Below are 22,097 nucleotides of genomic sequence, written 5' to 3'. Positions count from 1 at the left end.
AGGGCCTCCCTGGAACCAGGAAAACAACACCAGAGCGTTGTCATGGAGACGGGTAACTCTGGGGCTTAGTACTATTATGGGATAGGTGCCTGGTGTCTATGGCGACGGTGTCCATGTGCCAGGTGTTTGACCAGGTGTCCCCCCCATCATTTTCCACCTGCTGTTTTATTCACTCATCTTCAATTAGCTTCTTCCATTCTTTCTGTGTCCATATTTTTACAAAAATAGTTTTTTCATAAATTTGATCATACTACAGCGTCACACAAGTGAGTCAGTAGGATGCAACAGCAGTGCGTGCACAAGTGTGAGTGGATAAATCAATTGGCATAACGACTAAATTGGGAGAAAGTGGTAAAAAAGAAAAAAAGAAGAACATTTACCAACAAAAAAATACTGAAAAAAGTGACAAAAGGTACCACCTCCATTTTATTCTTGGCATTTAGTTCCCCGTGTCTGTTTTTCTTTCATGGCTACCTACAGTACTCTACATCTGTGCACGTTCACTTCATTTAAAGTGCATTGCAATGCATTTTTACTATGCTAAAAAGTAGGTTTCTTTCTTCCTATAATCCCTGTAATATAACTATAATATAATACAATCACTGTGTATTCCACCTCATGCTCTCTCTCTCTCTTTCTGTGACTCTCAGGAGAAGCGTCGGCTGCAAGAAGAGGAGGAGAGAGCTAAGAGAGACATGGAGGATGAGAGGCTGAGGCTGCAGCAGCTAAAGGTCTGACACACAGGAACACATTATTACTGTACATCATGGACTGCAGGTCCTACACTGTATATGAACAGCTTACACTGGTGGTTTTCAAACATTTTCACGTCAAGGACCCCCCCCCCCCCCCAATGAATATGTATTTGGCCGTGGCGTAGACCCCCCATCTGAAAATATTTTGTGCCAGGGCAGGGACCTCTATACAAGATTTGTGTTGTTAAAATGTGATTTAATTTTTTTTCGGCTATTTTCAAACAGCTTTAGGACCAGGGACTGAAGCAAAACACCATCTCACAACTGGCATTTTCTGTTAGGCCAAGTCCTTGTCTGCAACTTGTGAACTAGCATAAAAGGAGCCCGCCCACGCCAGCACTTCTTTTCCAAAACCTTTTGCAGAATATGTAAAATCTTGATGCTTGTTGTTATCACAATGTTATCGTTCCTGCTGTTCTACATACAAACAACCAGTTGAAGAAATCACAGACTGAGGCTTTAACCTACAGTAATTAAATATAAGAGACCATTAGGGTTTCATGGAAGACGGCAAGACGCTTCTGAACATGCATTCTATCGCTAGCTTAACCAATTCAAACGCTCTTTAATCTTCAAACAAAATTACAATGTCTATTATCAATGTAGCGCTGGACTTTAAAGCCGCATGGGGCAAAGCAGCAGTGTTTAAAGCTATAGAAAGACATGTTGGCCTCTATAGGAATCTAAATGACATGAAATCAGTCATGGCAACTTAAAACTTTAATCCATGTATGCCTATAGCCCTAAGAAAATCCCCCGTCAAGGTCTTCACAGAGTCTAGTGAAGGACATGATGGCTCACAGTTAGTTAGATGCTGAGTTCAGTCGTGTTCTGTAACCCAATAGACGATTTCTTGTTTACCAACATTGAGACTGCACGCGCAGGTGCCTGTTTCATGTAATCAACTCCCAACAGATCCCCAAACCTGTTGTTTTGGGGGAGCGCTGGTTTCTGTTCATTCAACCTCCTCTTGTGCGTTGGCCGGCAGTGGTGTAAAGTAACTAAGTACATTTACTCAAGTACTGTACTTAAGTACAATTTTGAGGTACTTTTACTTTACTGGAGTATTTCCAATTGTCTATACTTTTACTTCTACTCCACTACATCTCAGAGGCAAATATTGTACTTTTACTCCACTACAATTATTTGAAAACCTTAGTTATTAGTTACTTTGCAGATATAAATTATTACATTATTATAAAACATACATTAACCACTTTAGCCCTATTTTATACCCAGGATATTTGAAAATAGCTGATCTACAAGCTCACAACGCAGAGTTTGGAGGTCTGCCGTTCTCGGCTGTTCTCTGCGCGCGACACCTTCGCACGGCGGAGCATAAATGAGGTTTGAGGGGATACGGCTGCGCGATCAACCTGGCTCTGGTGCTGTGAGCCAGTCATAGAGCGCTCCCTCTGCGACTGTGAGGTGGGGTTTGGGGGACAACTGGCTTTGAGAATCGCTATTATTGTTTACACACAACATAAACCAAGGTATATATTTCAAGAGCGAGGGATCACAGTAAAGATCTATCCTAAACATTCTTCCTCCACACTGGGAGTGAAACAGCACCTGAACGTTTTTACACGTGAGTGCAGTGTCCACTTCTACATTGCATGTACAGTAATGAACGGTGGGGTTCTTTTGACCCCGGCCTGTGCGCGCACACTGGTTCTTATCAGTGTGACGTTGTCTGGAAATGCGTCTATGCAAAGCAGAGCCTACCTGGCACCCTTCCACCACACCGTACAAAGTAAACACTAGAGTATCAGTTCAATCACTTAAACCAGTGGTTCTCAAACTTTTTCATGTCAAGGACCCCCAAATTGACACTTAATGGCCAGCGGACCCCCATTTGAAAAGATAAGCCAGGGACCCCCCATATAAGATACGACTTTGTACGGCTCTAGCAGTGATTCTCAACCATTTTAATTTCAAGGACCCCCAGTTTAACATGCATTAGGCTACGGACCCCCATTTAATGGCATTTCTCTCTGGGACCCCAATTCATATTGTAAAATCAATGTTAATTTAACTCTGAGAGTGTACAAATCAGAGTTACAGACCCATAAGGTTGCATTTGGTTCCTATCCATCATTTAGCTAGGGACCCCCTGGAACCCCCTCAAGTACCCCTGGGGGTCCCCGGACCCCACTTTGAGAACCAATGACTTAAACCACCTAAACCCCTTTGACTTAGTAAAACGGACCTGAGTTGCGACTGTACTTTGTATGCTCTTTTTCCACTCGAGCTTGTAGATCTGCTAATTTTGGACAAACGTTCCCCCCCAGAATAGGGATGCTGGGGAGTTCGAGTGGTTACGCCAAAGTTATGCTCTGTTGTATACGACGTGTTGCGTGGCGAAAATAGCCAACATGACAAACAAACAAACGCACACTATTTTCCGGCCTATAATGGCATGCCCCAAGAATAGGGACAGCCCAGGCTGAGAGAGTGGTCCATTTTAAAATGCTCTCCGTGCTAAATTAACGCCCCGGACTTTACTGCGTAAACAACTAACTGCAGCGATATATCCCTGAAAAAACGCACAGCAATCAACTGCACTATAAGACACACTGCGAAACATTCCGTCCTCTTCGCCTCGCGGTGCTCTCTATGAAAACCTCTGAGCACCTCCATGCTAGTTGTTGGCCACTAGCTAACCATTAATCTAAAAGTGTCACAAAAACCTCTCTGTGCGCCCCCCCCCCCCCCCCCTCCTATAGCTCAGAACAAGACCCGCTCTGTTCCCCCTCCTGTGACTTTGGGCTGGCTGGGCCACGGTTCTCTCTCTAAACTTCCTCCTAGGTCAGCAGCAGGAGCCCTGCTCCTCCTATCACCTTCCTCCATCTTATAATAATAGCCCCGGGCTTACGCAACGGTCAATACCCCGGCTAATGAATGTTAGCTGTTAAAGACTCCCTGCGAGAGAACACGTACTGGAATATAATCGTTAAAAAAACGCTTCATTGTGGGCTTTTGTTTTTGTGTACCGGTACTGTATTTGTGATCTTATAGATGCAATACTCTGGCGTATTGCACTCACACGCAACCTTGTATATCGTTGCTGTAGGGCAGAAACTTTTTGTGTTTTTTTTCGTAAATTAATGTCCATCATTCTATATTTCTCAGGATTCACACACAAAAGCAACAAAAGTAGCAGATCTACAAGCTCGAAACGCGGCACGAAGCAACATGTTTTGTGCTTGTAGATTTGATACTGTTGTTTTTTAATCCTGAAAAGTAACAGTTTGGAGGTTTCCACACGACAAGAGAGAGATGTAAACAGATGCATGCATGCTCTCATGCAAGAGTACACACACACACGCACACACACATACACACACATACACACACATACACACGCACACACACACACACACACACACACACACACACACACGCACACACACACATATACACCCATATACACACGCACACACACACAACTTGAGGAATGTGCCCCGGGGCAGCGTAACACAGTGGTGTAGAGGAAGGGGGAACGCCAATCCGTAATTGGTGGGAGAACAATACAGCTGGCCCACTGCACCGAGAATAAGTAAACACAGACGTAAAACTGATTTCAGCAAAGGAAGGCCCAGAACCAGGAAGTGGGGAAGGGTGTGTGTTTGTGTGTGTGTGTGTGTGTGAGAGAGACACACACATGAAAAGGGAGTTAATAAGCTGGAAATGAGTCTGCGGAGAGTTTTGGCCGTGCAAAACTGTGGTCGCTTTCATATGGAAAAGGGGGTGTGTTTGTTTGTATCTGACTGTGTGTGCGTTTTGGTGTGTGTGTGTGTGTGTGTGTGTGTGTGTGTGTGTGTGTGTGTATGAGAATGTTGAGAATGAGTGAGAGAATGTTTGGACTTCTTCACAGCAGTGTGTGATATGCAGTGGTTCACTGGGTCCATGTCTATAGGTGTTCCTGTGTGTGAAACCCTGGGTTCAAGTGTAAACAGTTCCTTTGTCAGACCCCGGGTCCAGGTGTAAGTTGTTCCCGTGTGTAAGATGGAGCAGTGGTTCTCAAACTTTTTCATGTCAAGGACCGGGGGGGACCCCCTGTTACCCCGCCAAGGACCCCTGGGGGGTCCCTGGACCCCACTTTGAGAACCGCTGAGATAGAGGGTAGCACAGGTCCCACAGAATTTTACCCGTGTCCGTCTGAACGGACTTGAGGAAAATTCAATATGACCGGAGCCGCTCCGAAGCGGAACCCGAGGATAATTGGACCCGGTACGAAACGCACCAACGGATAATTCAAATGTATTAATCCCAGTCCGACCGGCCGGGTCTCTAGACCGGGTCATTGAGACTCCCCCCCCCACCCCAGTGAAGTAGCCTCCGGAGGGGAGGTCTCAGTCATACTTTCTGACTTTGTTACCGAGAACGACCACAAACGTGGGCCACACCGATGACGTGGCGGGGAGGACCCATGCTACCCTCTAGTGTGAGACCTGACTGAGGTCCATGTGTAAGCTGTTCGTGTCAAAATCTGTTTAACCACCTTATCCACATTGTGATAACAACAAGCATCAACATTTTATATATTCTGCTGAAGGTTTAGGAAAAGAAGCCCTGGCATGGGCGGGCTCCCTTTATGCTATTTCACAAGTTGCAGATTGGGACTTGGCCTAACAGAACATGTCAGTTGTGAGATGGTGTTTTGCTTCAGTCCCTGGTCCTAAAACTGAAAGTGAAACAAAATGAAATCTTTAAAGTAGCTGGTACGAGATGAAGCACTATATTTGGTGGTGGGAACTCGAGATGCCTGTCTCTCTCACACACTTTGACATCTATTCCACTGAGTCCGGTGGGGTTTAGGTTTGTCACTGCGAGAGAGAGAGGGCATACGGAGCACTGTATTAGAGGATGTAACCGTGGCTGCAGACTTCCTCTGTGCTGTGACCTAAAACACAGAGAGAGAGAGAGACTAAAGAGGAGGGGAGGGGTACGCACCACCAGTATACTGTGTAAGGTTCAACAGAGAAAATGTAGTCTCACCATGACGCAAGGAGGAATGTAAGCGAGGAAGGGGAGAGATCACGATAACAGCAAAGTTGTGAAAACGGGACGGATTTCCTTTAAATGAGTAATGAGCTTTGATTCTGCTCCTGTGTGTGTGTGTGTGTGTGTGTGTGTGTGTGTGTGTGTGTGTGTGTGTGTGTGTGTGTGTGTGTGTGTGTGTGTGTGTGTGTGTGTGTGTGTGTGTGTGTGTGTGTGTGTGTGTGTGTGTGTGTGTGTGTGTGTGTGTCGGGCTTTTGTAATTCAGTGCAGAGGAAGAGGGAGAGAGAGAGATAGGAAATGTACGCCAGCCCCCCAGCCCCGTTCTCAAACGTGACACAATAAAGCTTGTTATTGCTTTATCGCAGTGAAGAACGGAATAAAAAAAAAGAACAGAGCATCTTCTGCTCATTGATTCTGTTGGTTTGCTGTAGAGGGAAAACCACATCATGTGTTGTGAATGTGGACATGCTGCCGCTTGTTGTCTCTGTCTGAGAACGTGAGATGAAGCATTGACCTGCGTTGGCTCATCCCTGTCACTCAATCTCTGTCTTGCACTTGATTTCATTTTCACACAGACATATTATTTTTACACGCACGCGCACACACACACAGATACACACGCACACACACACACACACACACACACACACACACACACACACACACACACCCACACACCCACACACCCTCCATCCTCTGACTACACATTACAGAATGTCTCCCCCTCTCTCTATTAACTCGCTATCTCATATCTCTCACTTTCCTATTCTCTCGGTCTCTCCTCAACTAAAGGGTACACTTACTTGCACACCGAAACTAGCAGATCTACAAGCTCACGACACGTTGTGAGCTTGTAGATCTTGCTATTTTTGGTTTTGAAAAATATCAAAGAAATGTTTAAAAAAAAATCACGTACATCTTCTCTTCTTGGGGGGGGGGGGGTTCCTGGAACAAAACATATACATTTGGGGGTCCTTGACTTGAAAACTTTGAGAAGCACTGCTCTAATTGTTTCATTTGAACCCTGATTACCTCGTCCCCCTCTCCCCCTCTCCCCCTCTCCATCCCTCTTGCAGAGGAAGTCTCTCAGAGACCAGTGGCTGATGGAGGGTCCTCCTTTGTCTCCGACCTCCTCGGAAGGCAGCCAGGGTCCCCGCTCCCCTGGCTGGGGTTCCCACGGCCAGGAGATCGAGAAGAATATTGACAAGTACGTCTGTTTGTATGTCTCCCCCTGTGTATCTGTCAGTGTGCGAGAGAGAGAGAGGGAGGGAGAGAGAGAGAGGGAGGGAGAGGGAGAGGGAAAGAGAAAGTGTGTGTGTGTGTGTGTGGGTGAGAGAGATTGAGACTGAGGGAGAGAGAGATTGTGAAAGAATTGTCACATTTGTGTTGAATTTCGGTTGATAAGGATCAGTTTACCGTTATTTATTTACACAATCCCATTTATAGTTATTTGTCTTGTGGTTACAGTTGTTATTTTCTGTATTTCCGCTCCGGCGGTGTGAGAAATGTGTTGTGGATGTTGTTGTGATGGGAGGAGAAATGAGGAAGAATGGAGCTGAACTGAAATGACCTCGGTAGAACTAAAGTGAACTGAGCGGAGCTGTCAGTGTGTTGGTAGGCCTGTTAATGTTTTAATAGTGTACATTATAAAGTTATTAAATATGTCAGTCGTTTCTTTGTATATTTAGGTTATTTGTCATATCTGCCCTGTGCAACTTCAAAGCCTAAAAGCCAAACAGAAATGTGATTTTGTATTCATATGTTCCGGTGCTCGACAACAAAAACACAATTAATATCGTTGATCGCAATTATTTGTGTGACAATTAATCGTCAAGTAAAATTTCATAATGGTGACAGCCCTATGTGTTGGCACTGGGGGAGCAACACTTAATCCAACTACTAAAAATAATCAATTTTAATGAAATCATTTATTTTGGGGGAACATTTTTTATTAGTATTATTTATTTATTTTTCAAAAATGTAAAACAAATTGCAAAAAAAAATGCATGCTGTATGTACAAGCTAACAATGCATCACGATGCGACAGGTTGTGAGCTTGTAGATCTGCTATTTTTGCTATTTTTGCATGACACCATTGTGCAAATAAGTATATAATCTTAAGTGGTTGATCAGTCTAATCGATGTAGTCGATTATTTAAAAATATATAATGTTTTTGTGTTTCGTTTGAAAACCGCACTTCAAGATTATTGGAACAGGTCATTTCTCTCTAAGAAGATAATGGCTATTTGCAGGCCTAGTTAGCAGCAGACAGGGATGGCAGTGGGCAGTGTGTTCAGGTCCCTCAGCATCATCCACCTAGAAGAAGCAGGCTTTTTATAGAACCAGGACAAGGACACAAGTCTCCTCACATGTGCTGTAGTGCAGCCTCTCTACAGCCACTCACACACATGAGGTACTGTACTCCCACCAAGATGCTAGAGAGACAGTACACTAGAACTTGTTTTATATCAGTGGTTCTCAAACTTTTTCATGTGAAGGACCCCCAAAATGATATGTATTTGGCTGCGACACCCATCTCAAAAATAGTTTGTGCCAGGGATTTTTCAAAAATTGCAGATCTAAAAGATACAAGCTTCATGTGTGTGACTGGCGATGTGTCATAGCGCGGCACCGAGTGCTGCGCTATGACACAGCGCCACTCACACACATGAAGTACTGTACACCCACCAAGATGGTAGAAAGACACATCTTTTTTTTTTATTCTAAAAATGAATGCATTTTTGTTATTATTTATTTTTTGGAAAAAACAATGACATGCAAAATATAGGGAAGCCAGGGTTAACGTGGTTAAATATACCACATGTGCTCTGTATAGTAGATACTTGACTGTGTGTGTGTGTGTGTGTGTGTGTGTGTGTGTGTGTCAGGTTGCAGACAGAGACACAACGGTTGGCGGAGGAGGAGGAGAAGTTGAAAGAGCAGATGGAGGACGGCCAAACGGTGAGGAACAAACACACACACACACACACACACACACACACACACACACACACACACACACACACACACACACACGCTTGCACAATGGACACAAGGGGGTTGGAATACATGTTGAACAAGCTTGCCCTATCATCTAACATCAAGCAACAATCTTCCCACAAGTTCTGTCAGTGAGTTCCTTTGCATGAATAATGAATGGAATGATTTCCATCTAAAAGTAGCTTTGATGTAGCACCTCTTGTTCAAAAGACGAAACTTTATAAATGCGGCACGGTCCCCCTTGTGTAAACAGTTCAGCACTTGAACGATTTTAATGTTTCACCTCAAGGCAAGCACCAGACTGTTTACCTCGCTCCAATGAAGGTCTTTATTGTATAACTAAAGAAGTCTCCCCCACATTTGGGAGAAGAGGTGCCGTGGGGTTTTGTTCACTTTATCTGCTTCTTGACTTTAACTTAACTGAGCTTCAGTCAAGAACAGGCTCTGGCAATCTGTTGTGGTTGTTACAGACAATTAACCACATTATGCCCTATTTGATACTTTGTTGTCTTGCTCTGAGCTTGTAGATCGCATTGCAGTGTTGGCATCATCCACAGTAAGGGATAAAGGGAACGCTCGGGTGGCGCAGTGGTAAAGTTCCTGCCCCACCACCGTGGAGGTTGGGGGTTGAATCCACCGCCGTGGTGCATCAGGCTTTGTCGCGGGGGAGGGAATAGAAGCCAGGCGGGGAGGGTGATATTTGTCGCTGCACGTATTCCTACGGGCTGGGGCGGTACCTGTCAGCAAGGGAGTGTTGGACGGGAGGAGTAGGACAGAGGCCCTACGTCCTCCCGGTGGGGGCTCCTCACTGGCAGGTGAGTCAGTAGGATACAACATGAGTTTAGGGAGAAAAGGGGGTGAAAAATTAAAAACCGGGAATGCATCTCTGTCATATAGATTTCTTTGGCTATTCAAAAATAGCAGATATACAAGCTCATAGCGCGGCACCGAGTGAAAGCGAACATTTGTAACTCAAATGTTTGCTTCTGGAGTTCCGTGGAATTCAAAGTTTTGCGCAAAGTTTCAATATTTTTCAAAAATAGCAGATCTACAAGCTCATAGCACGGGAATTTAACTGTGATTGTTGGGGATGATCATAAGTCCTGTGTTGAAATTAACCATTTGGAGTAGAGATAGTAGAGCTTGGTGATGAAAGGGATGATGGGGTCACTGGTGGTGCACACATAATATCTGAAAATGTTTTGTGCCAGGGATTCTCCAGAAGAGAAGATTTGTGTTAAAACACTCTTTTATTTTCAAAACTAGCAGATGTATAGATGCACTAAGTGACGCGCTGTGAGCTTGTATATCTGCTATTTTTAAATAGCCACGGTAACACGTTTTGCTGAGGACCCCCTGGAACGCCCCCACGGATCCCAATTTCAGAACCGCTGTCCTAAAAACCTCAGTGTCCCACAGAATGACTGGAGACAAGCTTTCAAATGCAGCCAGTCTCATCCTGTATAATACATGAATCAATAAGTGAACCTCTTGACCTTTGACCACAGAATCACACCATATGTCAGACACTGAGTTAAAGATCTACTATATCGTCCCTGTCGGGCAGAAACTTCTAGGTATATTCAACTTTTTACTTTGTAACTTTACAGGAATGAATGCCCTACTTCATTGTAGAATGTAATGCAAACAACAGGTCACAACAGGTCACTATTTTAGAGACATTTTGAAAGAGAAAGAGTCAATTTTAAGTATTAACAAGAGCTTGTGACTAAATAATAACTACACTGGATCCATTGGAACACAGTTTTTATTTCTTCCCCCCTTTACTGAAAACAAAGGGTTTTGGACAAACAGGGTTTCCACCAGACAATGATGATATAAAGTGTCATGGTCTTCTGTAGTGATGTGATGGTACAGTTTGCTGAGTCATAGACAGACAGAGTGACATACTGTGCATACAGCACATACTGTACACAGACAGTCCTGTTATTATTATAATGGTTTTGCAATGGCTTACACCACTTGTTTCTCAACGTCTGGTCCGGTGGCCCCCCAGGGGTCCAAATGGACCCTTACGGGTCCGTAACTCTGAGAGTCTACAAATGGAACTATTCAGGTTTTTTTGTCTTTGGGACCCTGAGCTACACTGTAAAATTCTCAGGTTAAATTAACTCTGAGAGTGTACAAATGGAACCTGAGAGTGTACAAATGTAACCAAATGGACCCGTAACAGAGCCTCTAGTGTCCATTATGACCCCCCCCCCCCTCCTTTCAAAGTGCAGGGACTGCCTTGTAGCTCACTCACTCCCCCTTGTGGTCGGGATAATATGCTTACTAAAGTAGAAATGATACAAGCAGTAACACATAATTATCAGTCGCCTTTCCCATGGAGGGCCAAGTGGTGATAAGTCATATAATATGCAAGATTAGAAGCCTGTTTGATCTTTCATTAAGGCCTTGATAGGGTTAATAATTGTGTTGAATTATATTACTATAATCCTGACCAGCGGTCACCTTTAACTACCTCTGTTAATATAAACTGAATGGACAAACTGGGTTTGGAATCTGCAGTTCAAGGTGCATTTTGTTGTCCGTGCTGTAACTGTAAAAGACAAACAGTCCTATATTAAAAACACAAGTATGTTGATAGATAATAACATAGACATTGCATGTCATGATACAACATACACCATTTAACAAGGTGTAAATACAGCTAACGTTGCTAAAAGTAAAGATCCATGTCCATTAATAAAAAGGTTTTATTGACATTTAATTTTGAATCTCTAAATGTGATGAATTAATTGTGTGCTGATATACTGCCGGTCCATTCACCTGTACAGTAGTATTAACATGGTATCTATCCACCCTCTCATTTAATAGGAACCAATAGAGGAGACAGAAGTTACAAGAGGTAAGTCTTGCCTTCCTATTTACAATATAAAAAGTATATATCGTTAGCAGGACCAGGACCTGCTCAATGTGAACACACCACCACCATAGTAGGCTACACATTGAAATAAGTTAAATAGTTACTGTCGAGAAGAAACCTTGTACAGTATATCTATATTTATCTAAATATTTTCTCTTTTATTTTAATTTGAAAGTGAAAGTGGTTGACTGCGTGTTTTATTAATATTGAACCAGTGAAAGATATTAACAAGAGCTTGTGACTAAATAATAACTACATTACATCTATTGGAACACAAGTTCCCTCAAAAGTAAGGATTTTGGACATACAGTACAAGGTTTCCACCCAACATAGCCGATATATTTATACAATATATAGAATTGTTGATGTGAACAGCTTATACATCCAGTATGTCTGTCAAATAAGTTCAGAGAATCAAAAATCACAGAACTGCCACTGTGTTTAAAACTCAACCTCTTTATTTAGTCCAAAACATTTACTCTCTTAACATTGTGTAACATTATATCCTTTCTACACAGACCTATTGCTCTTTACCACCTGTTAGCTACAGCTGTTCTTTTAATGCGGCTTTTTAGTTGATTACCATTGCACATTTGATGAGGTGTTTTAATTAGATTTAATTTGTTTAATGTCTGGAGCCCTCCTCATGTTTGTTTCCTCTGTGTGCTCAGTGAAAGGGAGTGGTGATATGTGATACTACTAACAGATTGGAGGCTCTTTTTAAGCCACAGCCTGGTACCACTGGGGGGGGGGGGGGGGGGGGTGTGTGTGTGTGTGTGTGTGTGTGTGTGTGTGTGTACATAGTATACTACTAATACTATGTGCTGTACATTACACATGTGTACACTATATATCCATATTCTAATTATGTTTGGTGTTTTTTTTCCCCGTAAATTAACTAGCTTAGAGGGGGTTGAAATCCGACATTTGACCTGATATGGGAGAAAATAGTAACAATAGACATTGTAGTACAAATGTCAGGCATGGCTACATTTAGAGTTTTGAAGAGCTGTGTTTCTCAAACCTTTTAATTTAAAGGACCCCTCAGTTTGATCTGCTTGAGGCCACAGACCCCACATTTGATACAGTTCTTTATATCTGGAACCCCAATCTACACTGTAAAATCCTTAGTGTTAATTTAACTCTGACAGTGTACAAATGGACCCATTTGGTTCCATTTGTACGCTGTCTGAGTTACAGTCCTCGGTCCTTGGTTCATAACTATCAAGCATTTAGCTGGGGACTCCACTTTGAAGAACTCCACTTTGAGAACCAGTGTGGATCAGGATATTCATCCATCAGAGCTTCCACCTTCTACTCCATTTGATTGGTCAGGTGTGCCAACCAATCAAATGGTTATAGTGTACTTTAGGCTGCAGCTGGTTCATGTTTTTGTTTAGTTTTAAGTATATGCTCCATCATGTAGAGGCTTCATACTGAGCTAAACGTCCCATTTCTAGATCAATAATTGCATTATTAGGCCTATTATATTACCATCTCCTTATAAGTAATACATAATGCAAACCTTTAATTTCACAGAAGCGGTCCAGGAGGCTGTTGTCCAGAATGGACAAGAGGAAACCACTGGATCAGGTGGGGAAAGTTCTCACTTACATGGCATAAACCAGTGATAACACACACACACACACACACACACACACACACACACACACACACACACACACACACACACACACACACACACACACACACACACACACACACACACACACACACACACACACACACACACACACACACACACACACACACACACACCTCAGGTTTTCCCTTTCGGATCTGGTTGCTTAATCACATACCCACACATGATGTAATCGTCCTGGTCGAATACCACAGGGGTATTCTGTAAGATCAGGTATTCATGTGAAGACTTGATTCTGTCTTAACCCATTTAGACCTGAGGCCGATTCTAATAACGCCTTCTAAATCCTGACCTAAGTTTTCTGAAAAACTTCAAATATTTATCAAAAATTACAAAAAATGCATGTTGCTATATACTGTACATGGCAACAAGAACCCCAAAAGGGGTTTCTGTAAGGTATAGTTACAAATAGGGTTCCCGCCAAAAATGGGTTAAGGATTAATAATGACCTCCTCTCTCTAACCCTCCTCTACGATAAACATCCCAGTGGAGATTTAAGGGCACAGTAAAATCCTGTGTTCATTTGAATGTAACTGAGCTTTAGGGGTATGGGAAAGTATCGCTCCCCTATGTTGGCACAACGTGATCCTTTTAAACCCATTTCTCATTCTTCACTGTAGAACTTAGGATAAATCAGAGGGAAAAGAACATTCTGTCTCTACTCTCTTGTTAACCACATGAGCCCTAGCGTCTCTGCTCTGGGCATGTCATAATAGGCGAACGTTCGATACAAATAGGTGAACATTCGGCTATTTTCGTTGAAGAGAATTTGGTGTAGAGGGGTAAAAACGTAGGGCGGCCAAGGATAGAGCCCTGGGGGCCCCCCGGTCAACGGCGTATCTAGGGTTTAAGTGGTTAAACTTGATCTAGTCACCCACTGACATTAACCACTGATGCCAAGAGCGTTTAAACCCCTGAAGGAAAGATCCTGGTCTGTATGCACCGTGCACACTGTACTCTTTTGTTTTTTTTATACATTTACATAAGAACAGGGGGGAAAGCAAGTGGTGTGCCTATGCATCACATATAGTTCATGCCTAGATTGCATACTCTGGTGAATATTTCAGTATGTTAATGATGTGAATGTTAGCGTGCACATCTAATGCGGATAAAGGAAGGGGGTGCATGTAGGAGCCGTGATTTCGGAGGGCAAAAGAATGGGCCAGTGGGGACGATCTTTGTTTAAGTGGCCTTGGGAATAGTCTTTGTAGTTCTTTTGTTCATTCAAAAAAAAAAAGAGCTCTGTGGAGAAGCTCTAACAGAAGGCCCACACTGCGGAATTAAAATCCCCTTTCCTGACTTTCCTCTGCTTAACTGTTCTTAACCACTTGAGCCCTATTTTATACGTAGGTTATTCGAATAATATAGCTGATCTGCAAGCTCACAATGTGTCGCGGTGCAACGCGTTGTCAGTTTGTCGATCAGCTTTTGTTTTGTGTTTTTTATTTAGCCTATAATGGTATGCCCAAAATAGGGACCCGAGGGTTAATGTGGTTAGAATATTCGGGAGCATACCTATGTTCCCACAGCCTTATTTTACATAAAAACTAACACTAACCCCAACCCTAACCGGTAAGTTACCCCAAGACTAACCCTAAACTGAGGGAGCACAGGCATGACCCTGAATATCGGTGCTGTCGGGCAGAAACCTCTTATCTCCATATTCTAACTTTTTGTGTTTTTTCCAAGATTAATGCCCTACTTGATCATACGACAGCATCACACAAAAGTATAAAAAATAGAAGATCTGCAAGCTCGAGACGCTGTTTGATTCTTGTCGATCTGCTATTTTTGCTATTTTTGAATTTGAATCCTGAAAAGTAACAGTTTGGGAAATAATTAGTTTTCCACCCGACAGAGCATGATATTAGATCCACCAGAATTCCTTCATTCTCTGCTATGTGTGTCATCTTAACACTTTGCCTTCTTAACATGTTCTTTCCCTTGCTTGCGTTGTCCTTTAGCTGGGCTTTCTTCTTTATGGTAAGATTAATACCATTTATATAATCCACGCTTGACCCATTCCAATCCGGAAACGCATACTGTGTCATTTTAGATTTTGTAAACTATAAGCATTATTTTATACTTTGGGCTGTTCAAAAATAGCAGATATGCAAGCTCATAACGCAGCACAGAGTGCCGCGCTATGAGCTTGTAGATCTGCAAATGTTTTGGGAAAAATCTTGAAAATGTGTGCAAATCTTTGAATACCGGTATATATGTTTATATATATATATATATATATATATATATATATATATATATATATATATATATATATATACATATATATATATATATATATATATATATATATATATAACTTTTTTAACTCAAATATTTGCTTCTGGGGATTCTACAAAAGTCTTCTAGCTCCTAACTAAATTATGTTGCTATGATAATATCAGTGGTTCTCAAACTGATTTTACAAATGATATGAATTTGTCCGCAGACCCCACATCTCAAAATATTTTGTTGCAGGGACCCCCAGAAGCAAATATTTGAGTTAAAAATGCATATATATATTTTTTCAAAGATGTGCACACATTGTCAAGATATTTATTTCAAAATAAATATTGAGTGCCGCGCTATGAGCTTGTATATCTGCTATTTTTGAATAGCCAAAGCAAAATAATAATAGTGAAATCTTAAAATGACACAGATGCGTTCCCTGTCTTAATGGATTAAAAGGGGGATTACTCTACACCTGCTATAGTGGCTACCTCACTAGCTTCCTAGAAACTTCCATCTGCTGAAGAAGAAAACGTATGCATACTTGTTTGTTGTTTCAAAGAAACGTGTACGCTGCTATTGATAGCAGCGTACACGTTCTGTATTGGGTTCTGTAACCTTAACCATACTTTCCTTTATTGCATTAGACTATTATGAAATCATTACATGGACATGTCGTTACACAAGCAACAAACTGCATTCCAGGCTTGCAAACCTGTCACCTTTCTGCAAATTCTGCCATTTTGTATCGGAGATATATATTGCCTGCGTGATTCGTGCAAATCCAAGACGCTATTCAAAGCAAAAGAGTAATGGATGCCTACTGGAAATGAAAGTGAAGCATGTCTGCTCAAAGCGAAAGAATGAAGACAATCCCCTGGGGGGGTGCGGGTTGTCCTCTCTGGGTAGAAGGCTGCTGGCTACACTGTGTCATTATGACATCAAAGAGAAAGAATGATGTGTGTTTGGATGTGCGGGAAATCACTGCTACTCCGAGTATGAGTGATGAGTGGTAGTGAAGAAGCTGGATGCAGGGGTTAACTCATTAAATCTGGGAAAGCTTCTCTCTTCCCGAGTGCCGCGCTACGAGCTTGTAGATCTGCTATAAACAACATTTTTAACTAATATCTTTGCCTCTGAGGGTCCCTGGAACAAAATATTTTACAAATGTTCGCTTTAAAAAATATATAGCCTATATTCAAAGATTTGCAAAAGAAAATCAAAAATAGCAGATCTACAAGCTCATAGCGCGGCACTCGGTGCCGCGCTATGAGCTTGTAGATCTGCTATTTTTGAATAGCCAAAGAAATCTTAAAGTGACAGAGGTGCGTACCCGGGTTGAAGGGGTTAAGTGCAGCTGGAGCTGGTGATGGCTGAAATTGAGGTTAAAGGATGAGAGCATGGTGTTATTTTCATGATAATGCATGAGTCATGCAAGGTGTGTTCTCTGCCAAATCATGTACTGGAAGAAGGTCTATGATGTCATGATGATAACAGTGTAACCAGAAGCTTTCTACCCAGAGAGGACAGACCCCTGGACCCGTCTATCGCAGTGGTTCTCAAGCATGTTCACGAATCATGTCAAGGACCCCCACATTGATATGTATTTGGCCACGGACCTCCATCTGAAAAGATGTTGTGCCAGGGACATAAAAAGAAGATTTGTCAAGATTTGTCTAAATGTTTCGAAAATCGCTGATCTACAAACTCACCCATCGTCCCATCCCAACATGTTGTGAGCTTGTAGATTGACTATTTTCAAATCCAAAGCTGACAGTCAAAAGCCTAAAAAAATTAATGAGGCTTAAAGGTAGGGTAAGTGATATTTTTGGGTTAAAACAAAAAGTATTTTGTTAAAACACTATTTTCTGATAGCAATCATTGCTATAGAGTGTTTGTTCAGTAACAGGAGTCTCCCCGTCTCTCCAGCACTTTAATAAACGGAAAATACATTTTCCGGTAGGTGTCAAAATCTCAGCCAATCAGGAGAAAGTACCCATTTTTAAGCTTCATTTTTATAGTGTTCCAGTTCCAATTTTGCCTGCTCATTTCTTAGTGTCATCACTTCCAATTTAACTTGTTTAATCTATATCCTGATTGAGTTCTCTATCATGATTGGATAAAATTGGAAACTGAAACTGAAACGAAAATGCATTTTCTGTTTTATAAAGAGCTGGAGAGACAATGGTACGGTACTCCTTTTACTGAACAAACACTATAGCAATGAGTACTATCAGAATATAGAGATATTTAACACTTATTTGAACCAAATAAAATCACTTACCCTACCTTTAATTAGTGATTAAACCGTTCCGGATTTTGCTGGGGACACTTTGGAACCGCCTCAAGGACCCCCGCTTTGAGAACAAGTGCTAGAGGGTCTGTCTTTACCGTGCTCACGCATCCTTCTCATCTTTTTTTTCTTTTTCTTTTTTACACCTAACCAGTTTGCTTGCCTGACAGTTAATCGTACACACGCACACACACACACACACACACACACACACACACACACACACACACACACACACACACACAATAGTTACACAATATCTAATATGTATGGCAGTATGGTTAGAAGTGCATGAAATATAAATACAATAGCGATTTACAGCTAAAACACCCATGTGTCACCAGTGGTCCAAATGGATGTATAGAGTATACAGAAGGGCCCATTGGTTTTCAATCTACAGTTCAGATTGGAGTCCCAGAGATAAGCCATTGTTACAGACCCAGGTCCATTTGTATTGCTGGTGAACCCGGACCCAACATTGAGATCCAGTGTTTTACTTTACTTATCGAAAACTTTGTTCACAGACTTGGCTGAGGATGAAATGAAGACCCTTTCCCCGCTCCTAGACGGACCTGCAGCTGTGATCACCAATGGCAGAGGAGGAGAGGAGGAGGCAGAGGACGACGAGGCCAATCACGTCGCCTCGGAAGAGAGCCCGCCGCCGCCCACCACCAACGGGCTGACCGCGGCCCCCCCGGAGGGCACCGTTACCATGACGTTCCTGGGCTACTCGGAGGCGGAGTCCGACCGGGCTCCAGACGAGGCGGCGGAGGAGGGAACGCTGGTGATGCGAGCCGAGCGAGTCATCATCACAGATGAAGGGGATGAGGTTACCTATGATGTCACCTCCCAGGGGGAGCAGGGGGAGGAGGAGGAGGTTGGGGAGGGGTCTGAGGAGGAGGCCGCCCCTCAGCTTCAGAGCTCAGAAAGCACCCAGGAAGGAGGAGAGGAGGCTGTGAGAGAGCTGGCGGAAGGGGTTCCACATCAGGCTTCCACGAAACCGCAGAACGCCACAGAGATCACAGAGGCAGCCTCGTCGTCGTCCGCCGCTGAGATCGACAGCTTAACGGCAGATGGAGAGATGGGGGACAGTGAGACACCTCAGAACGGAGCGGTAGAGATTACGACGGACGGAGAGGAGAAATCGGAGGCGCCCGCGTCCGATTCGCCGCCGGCCTCGGCCGACACTCTCGACGACGACGCGGTGGCCTCGGTGCCGGTCTATTCTGAGAGCCAGCCTTCCCCCGACGGCATCGCCGTAAGGGCAGAGGCCGAGGGAGAGGAGACCACCGAGGAGCCCACCGCCCAGACCGGGGACGAGGAGGAGTCGGACGTAGTCGTTCAGGAGGACCCTACGCCCGAGGAGGAGGAGGCAGAAGCCGGCTCCACGCCTCACGTCCCCGCCGCCGCCGCCGTCCCCGAAGGACAGTTCCAGGACGTGTCCCTCGCCGATCCCCAGGAGAGCCCAGTAAGGACAGATGCAGGGGAGCAGCCGGGGGAGCAGGAGCCCCTGCTCTCCCAGACCAAAGCCCCAGAGATCACCCGGGCAGAGCTGCCAGCGGCTGCAGCCAACAGCCCGCCGGCAGCAGCAGCATCCTACACAGAGACACACATCCCAGCCCGGGCCAACCAGGGAGGAGAGGAGGCTGCTGCTCCCAAGAGCAAGACCTGCCAATGCTGCTCCGTCATGTGATCACAGACTCAGTCAGATTGTATTTCCCCTCGTGTTTTATATCCACTTAAAACCCTCTTAGACTTGGTGAACCGGACCCGAGTTGACTCTGCACTTGGACTGCTTTTTTCCATCAACACCAAATCTCTGCCCTCCCCCCCTCCCATTTTTTTTGGCTTAAGTTCTCCCCAGGATATGGGTTCTGGGGTTCAAGTGGCTAACCTTATGTTTTCAGTTCTCTTTGTTCCCTCCCACCCTTCTCTTGCCTGAGCCCACTCTTTCACACCAGTGTTTCCACAAGCCACTTCCTTCTGTTTTTTAACCCAATCAATCCAGGAATGCATCTGTGTCATTTTAAGATTTCTTTGGCTATTTTTGAAAAATATTTTTGTGCAAATCTTTGAATGTATATTTTAAACTCAAATCTTTGCTTCATTGGGGTCCTTGGAACAAAACATTTTGAGATGGGGGTCCGCGGCCAAATGTTTTCTTTTTCTAAATCCTAACGGTATGTTGCTATATCAGTGGTGCTCCAACTGTCAAGGACCCCATATGTATATGGCCGCGGACCCCCAATCTCAAAATATGTTTTTCCAGGGACCCCCAGAAGCACAGATTGGAGTTAAAAATGTTCGCTTTAAAACATATATTATATTCATTAAAAGATTTGCACGATTGTTTTTAAAAATAGCCAAAGAAATCTTAAAATGACACAGATGCGTAACTCAACTCTTTCTTTTTACTCCCTGGCTCTGATAGGAGCTAACAGGGGGATACAGACTCGAGCCATGCAGCCATCAGTGTTCACTTGCGTTGTGGAGCGTTCCCCACCCAGGAGAACAGTCAAATCCAGAATGTTCATTTAACTCGGAGAAGTGGGAGAGTGTAAAACGATTGAAAGACCATCCATTTTTACACTGAGTTAAATTAACATTACAGATTGTACTGTGTACAGCTTTAACAATCCCCTCACACACTTTTAGTTTTTTACAGTTGATGTTTGATTTGATTTGATTTGCTTTGTTGACAGACTAATTGGGGTTTTCTTTGTTATGCTACTCCAGTGGCCTAGTTCTGAGAACTTCAACACCCAACAAGCCTATACTCGCGTATCAAATACATGTACATAGTTACTGAAAAACAGGGACCAAATATGAATCTGGAAATGTTCTGGTAATTTAGTCTAGTATCTAGTATATAGACTGTATATGACAGTGTCTAAACATGCTTTAGACCGAACTGGAATATGTTCTAAAAGGTCCAGACATGCGGAGAGGATACTGCATTGTGTGTTATTTTAATGATTCTAAAGCGCTACATTATTTAATTGATTTTATGTTAAAGAGAAATATTTGTGTGATCCATCTACAGGGTCTAAATGTTTATATTATTTACTCTACATAAAGCTCATGGGAGATATTGTCGAACCGACAGCCCATTTGTATGTAATGGTTTCTCCTCATAACTGACACGGTATCCTGCATTAAGTATGATTTTTGGCTGTGCTCGTGGTCATCTTTAAAAGGGAAATTACTTTTAGAATAGCTAAAACAATGTATTTTGTATTTTAACAAAAGATGTTTGTAAGAGATGTTCCACAGTTCCTGAGATTGCTGTGTGTGTGTGTGTGTGTGTGTGTGTGTGTGTGTGTGTGTGTGTGTGTGTGTGTGTGTGTGTGTGTGTGTGTGTGTGTGTGTGTGTGTGTGTGTGTGTGTGTGTGTGTGTGTGTGTGTGTGTGTGTGTGTGTGTGTGTGTGTGTGAGAGAGAATGTGTATAAAAGTAATGCTGAATGTACTCCGTCTTATGACAGTGTCTGGCGTCAATAAGCCGATACAAGCTCACAATGCATTGCATCGCGACACATTGTGAGCTTGTAGATCGGCTATTTTCAGCATTTTCAGCGAGTATAAATCAGGCTTCACTAACTGGAATTGAGAATGTCCAAGTCATTTTTGAGCTTGTTGGTTACGAAACCAATGAACATGGTTTAATGATTAAACAAGTTTGTGAAACGCTGTTTGATTTGATTTCCTCCTGGTCTGTAAACTTTGGATTTTGCGCTGAAACTACATGATTGCTTCATATCGTTGCCAAAATACAAGCTACAAGATCTACAAGCTCACAATGCCTTGCATTGCGAGGCGTTGTGAGCTTGTAGATTAACTATTTTCACAATATTTATCTGGAACCGAGTCAAACTAAATGTAATGCCTCAACAATTCCCAGTTCAATTATGGGGGTCCCCTGTTCAAATATGATTATTTTGGGGGTCGCGGTCTGAAAAGGTTGAGAACCACTGGGTTACAACAGCAGTGACAATACAAAAATGTATGGAAAAAAAGGGATAAAAAGCACACAAAAAAAACTATTGAAACCAGATTTTGTGTGTGTGTGCGCGTGCGTGCGTGCGCCTGCCTACCTGGTGACTGGTCCGTTCTCTGCCTTGGCCATGTACCAGAAACACACAAGCGACAGCCAATCAGTTGATCTCCAGCAGGTCAGAGGGGCTCTATGGTGTGTTGGACCTTCTGTCTCTCTGATATGCTTGAAGTGGGATCTCACTGGCAAAGAGAATTTTTAATTCAGT

The 22,097-nt window shown here is 43.2% G+C and overlaps 1 protein-coding gene across 1 annotated transcript in view; it reads left to right on the top strand.

Moving 5' to 3' along the window:
- The window catches only part of palm3 (paralemmin 3), a 53,996-nt gene extending 32,469 nt beyond the window's left edge, over positions 1–21,527 (top strand). Inside the window, exons 3-8 of the mRNA XM_084075185.1 lie at positions 651–731; positions 6,836–6,966; positions 8,649–8,721; positions 11,602–11,632; positions 13,190–13,243; positions 18,363–21,527. Of these exons, the coding sequence (XP_083931311.1) occupies positions 651–731; positions 6,836–6,966; positions 8,649–8,721; positions 11,602–11,632; positions 13,190–13,243; positions 18,363–19,531 (1,539 nt within the window). The 3' untranslated portion in view covers positions 19,532–21,527. The remainder of the gene's footprint in view (positions 1–650; positions 732–6,835; positions 6,967–8,648; positions 8,722–11,601; positions 11,633–13,189; positions 13,244–18,362) is intronic.
- Positions 21,528–22,097: the final 570 nt, after the last annotated feature.

The sequence above is a fragment of the Gymnoscopelus microlampas genome (genome assembly GCF_963454915.1).
Source record: "Gymnoscopelus microlampas genome assembly, chromosome: 2".
NCBI classification, from domain to species: Eukaryota; Metazoa; Chordata; class Actinopteri; order Myctophiformes; family Myctophidae; genus Gymnoscopelus; species Gymnoscopelus microlampas.
This window is presented reverse-complemented; position numbering and strand designations above follow the sequence as displayed.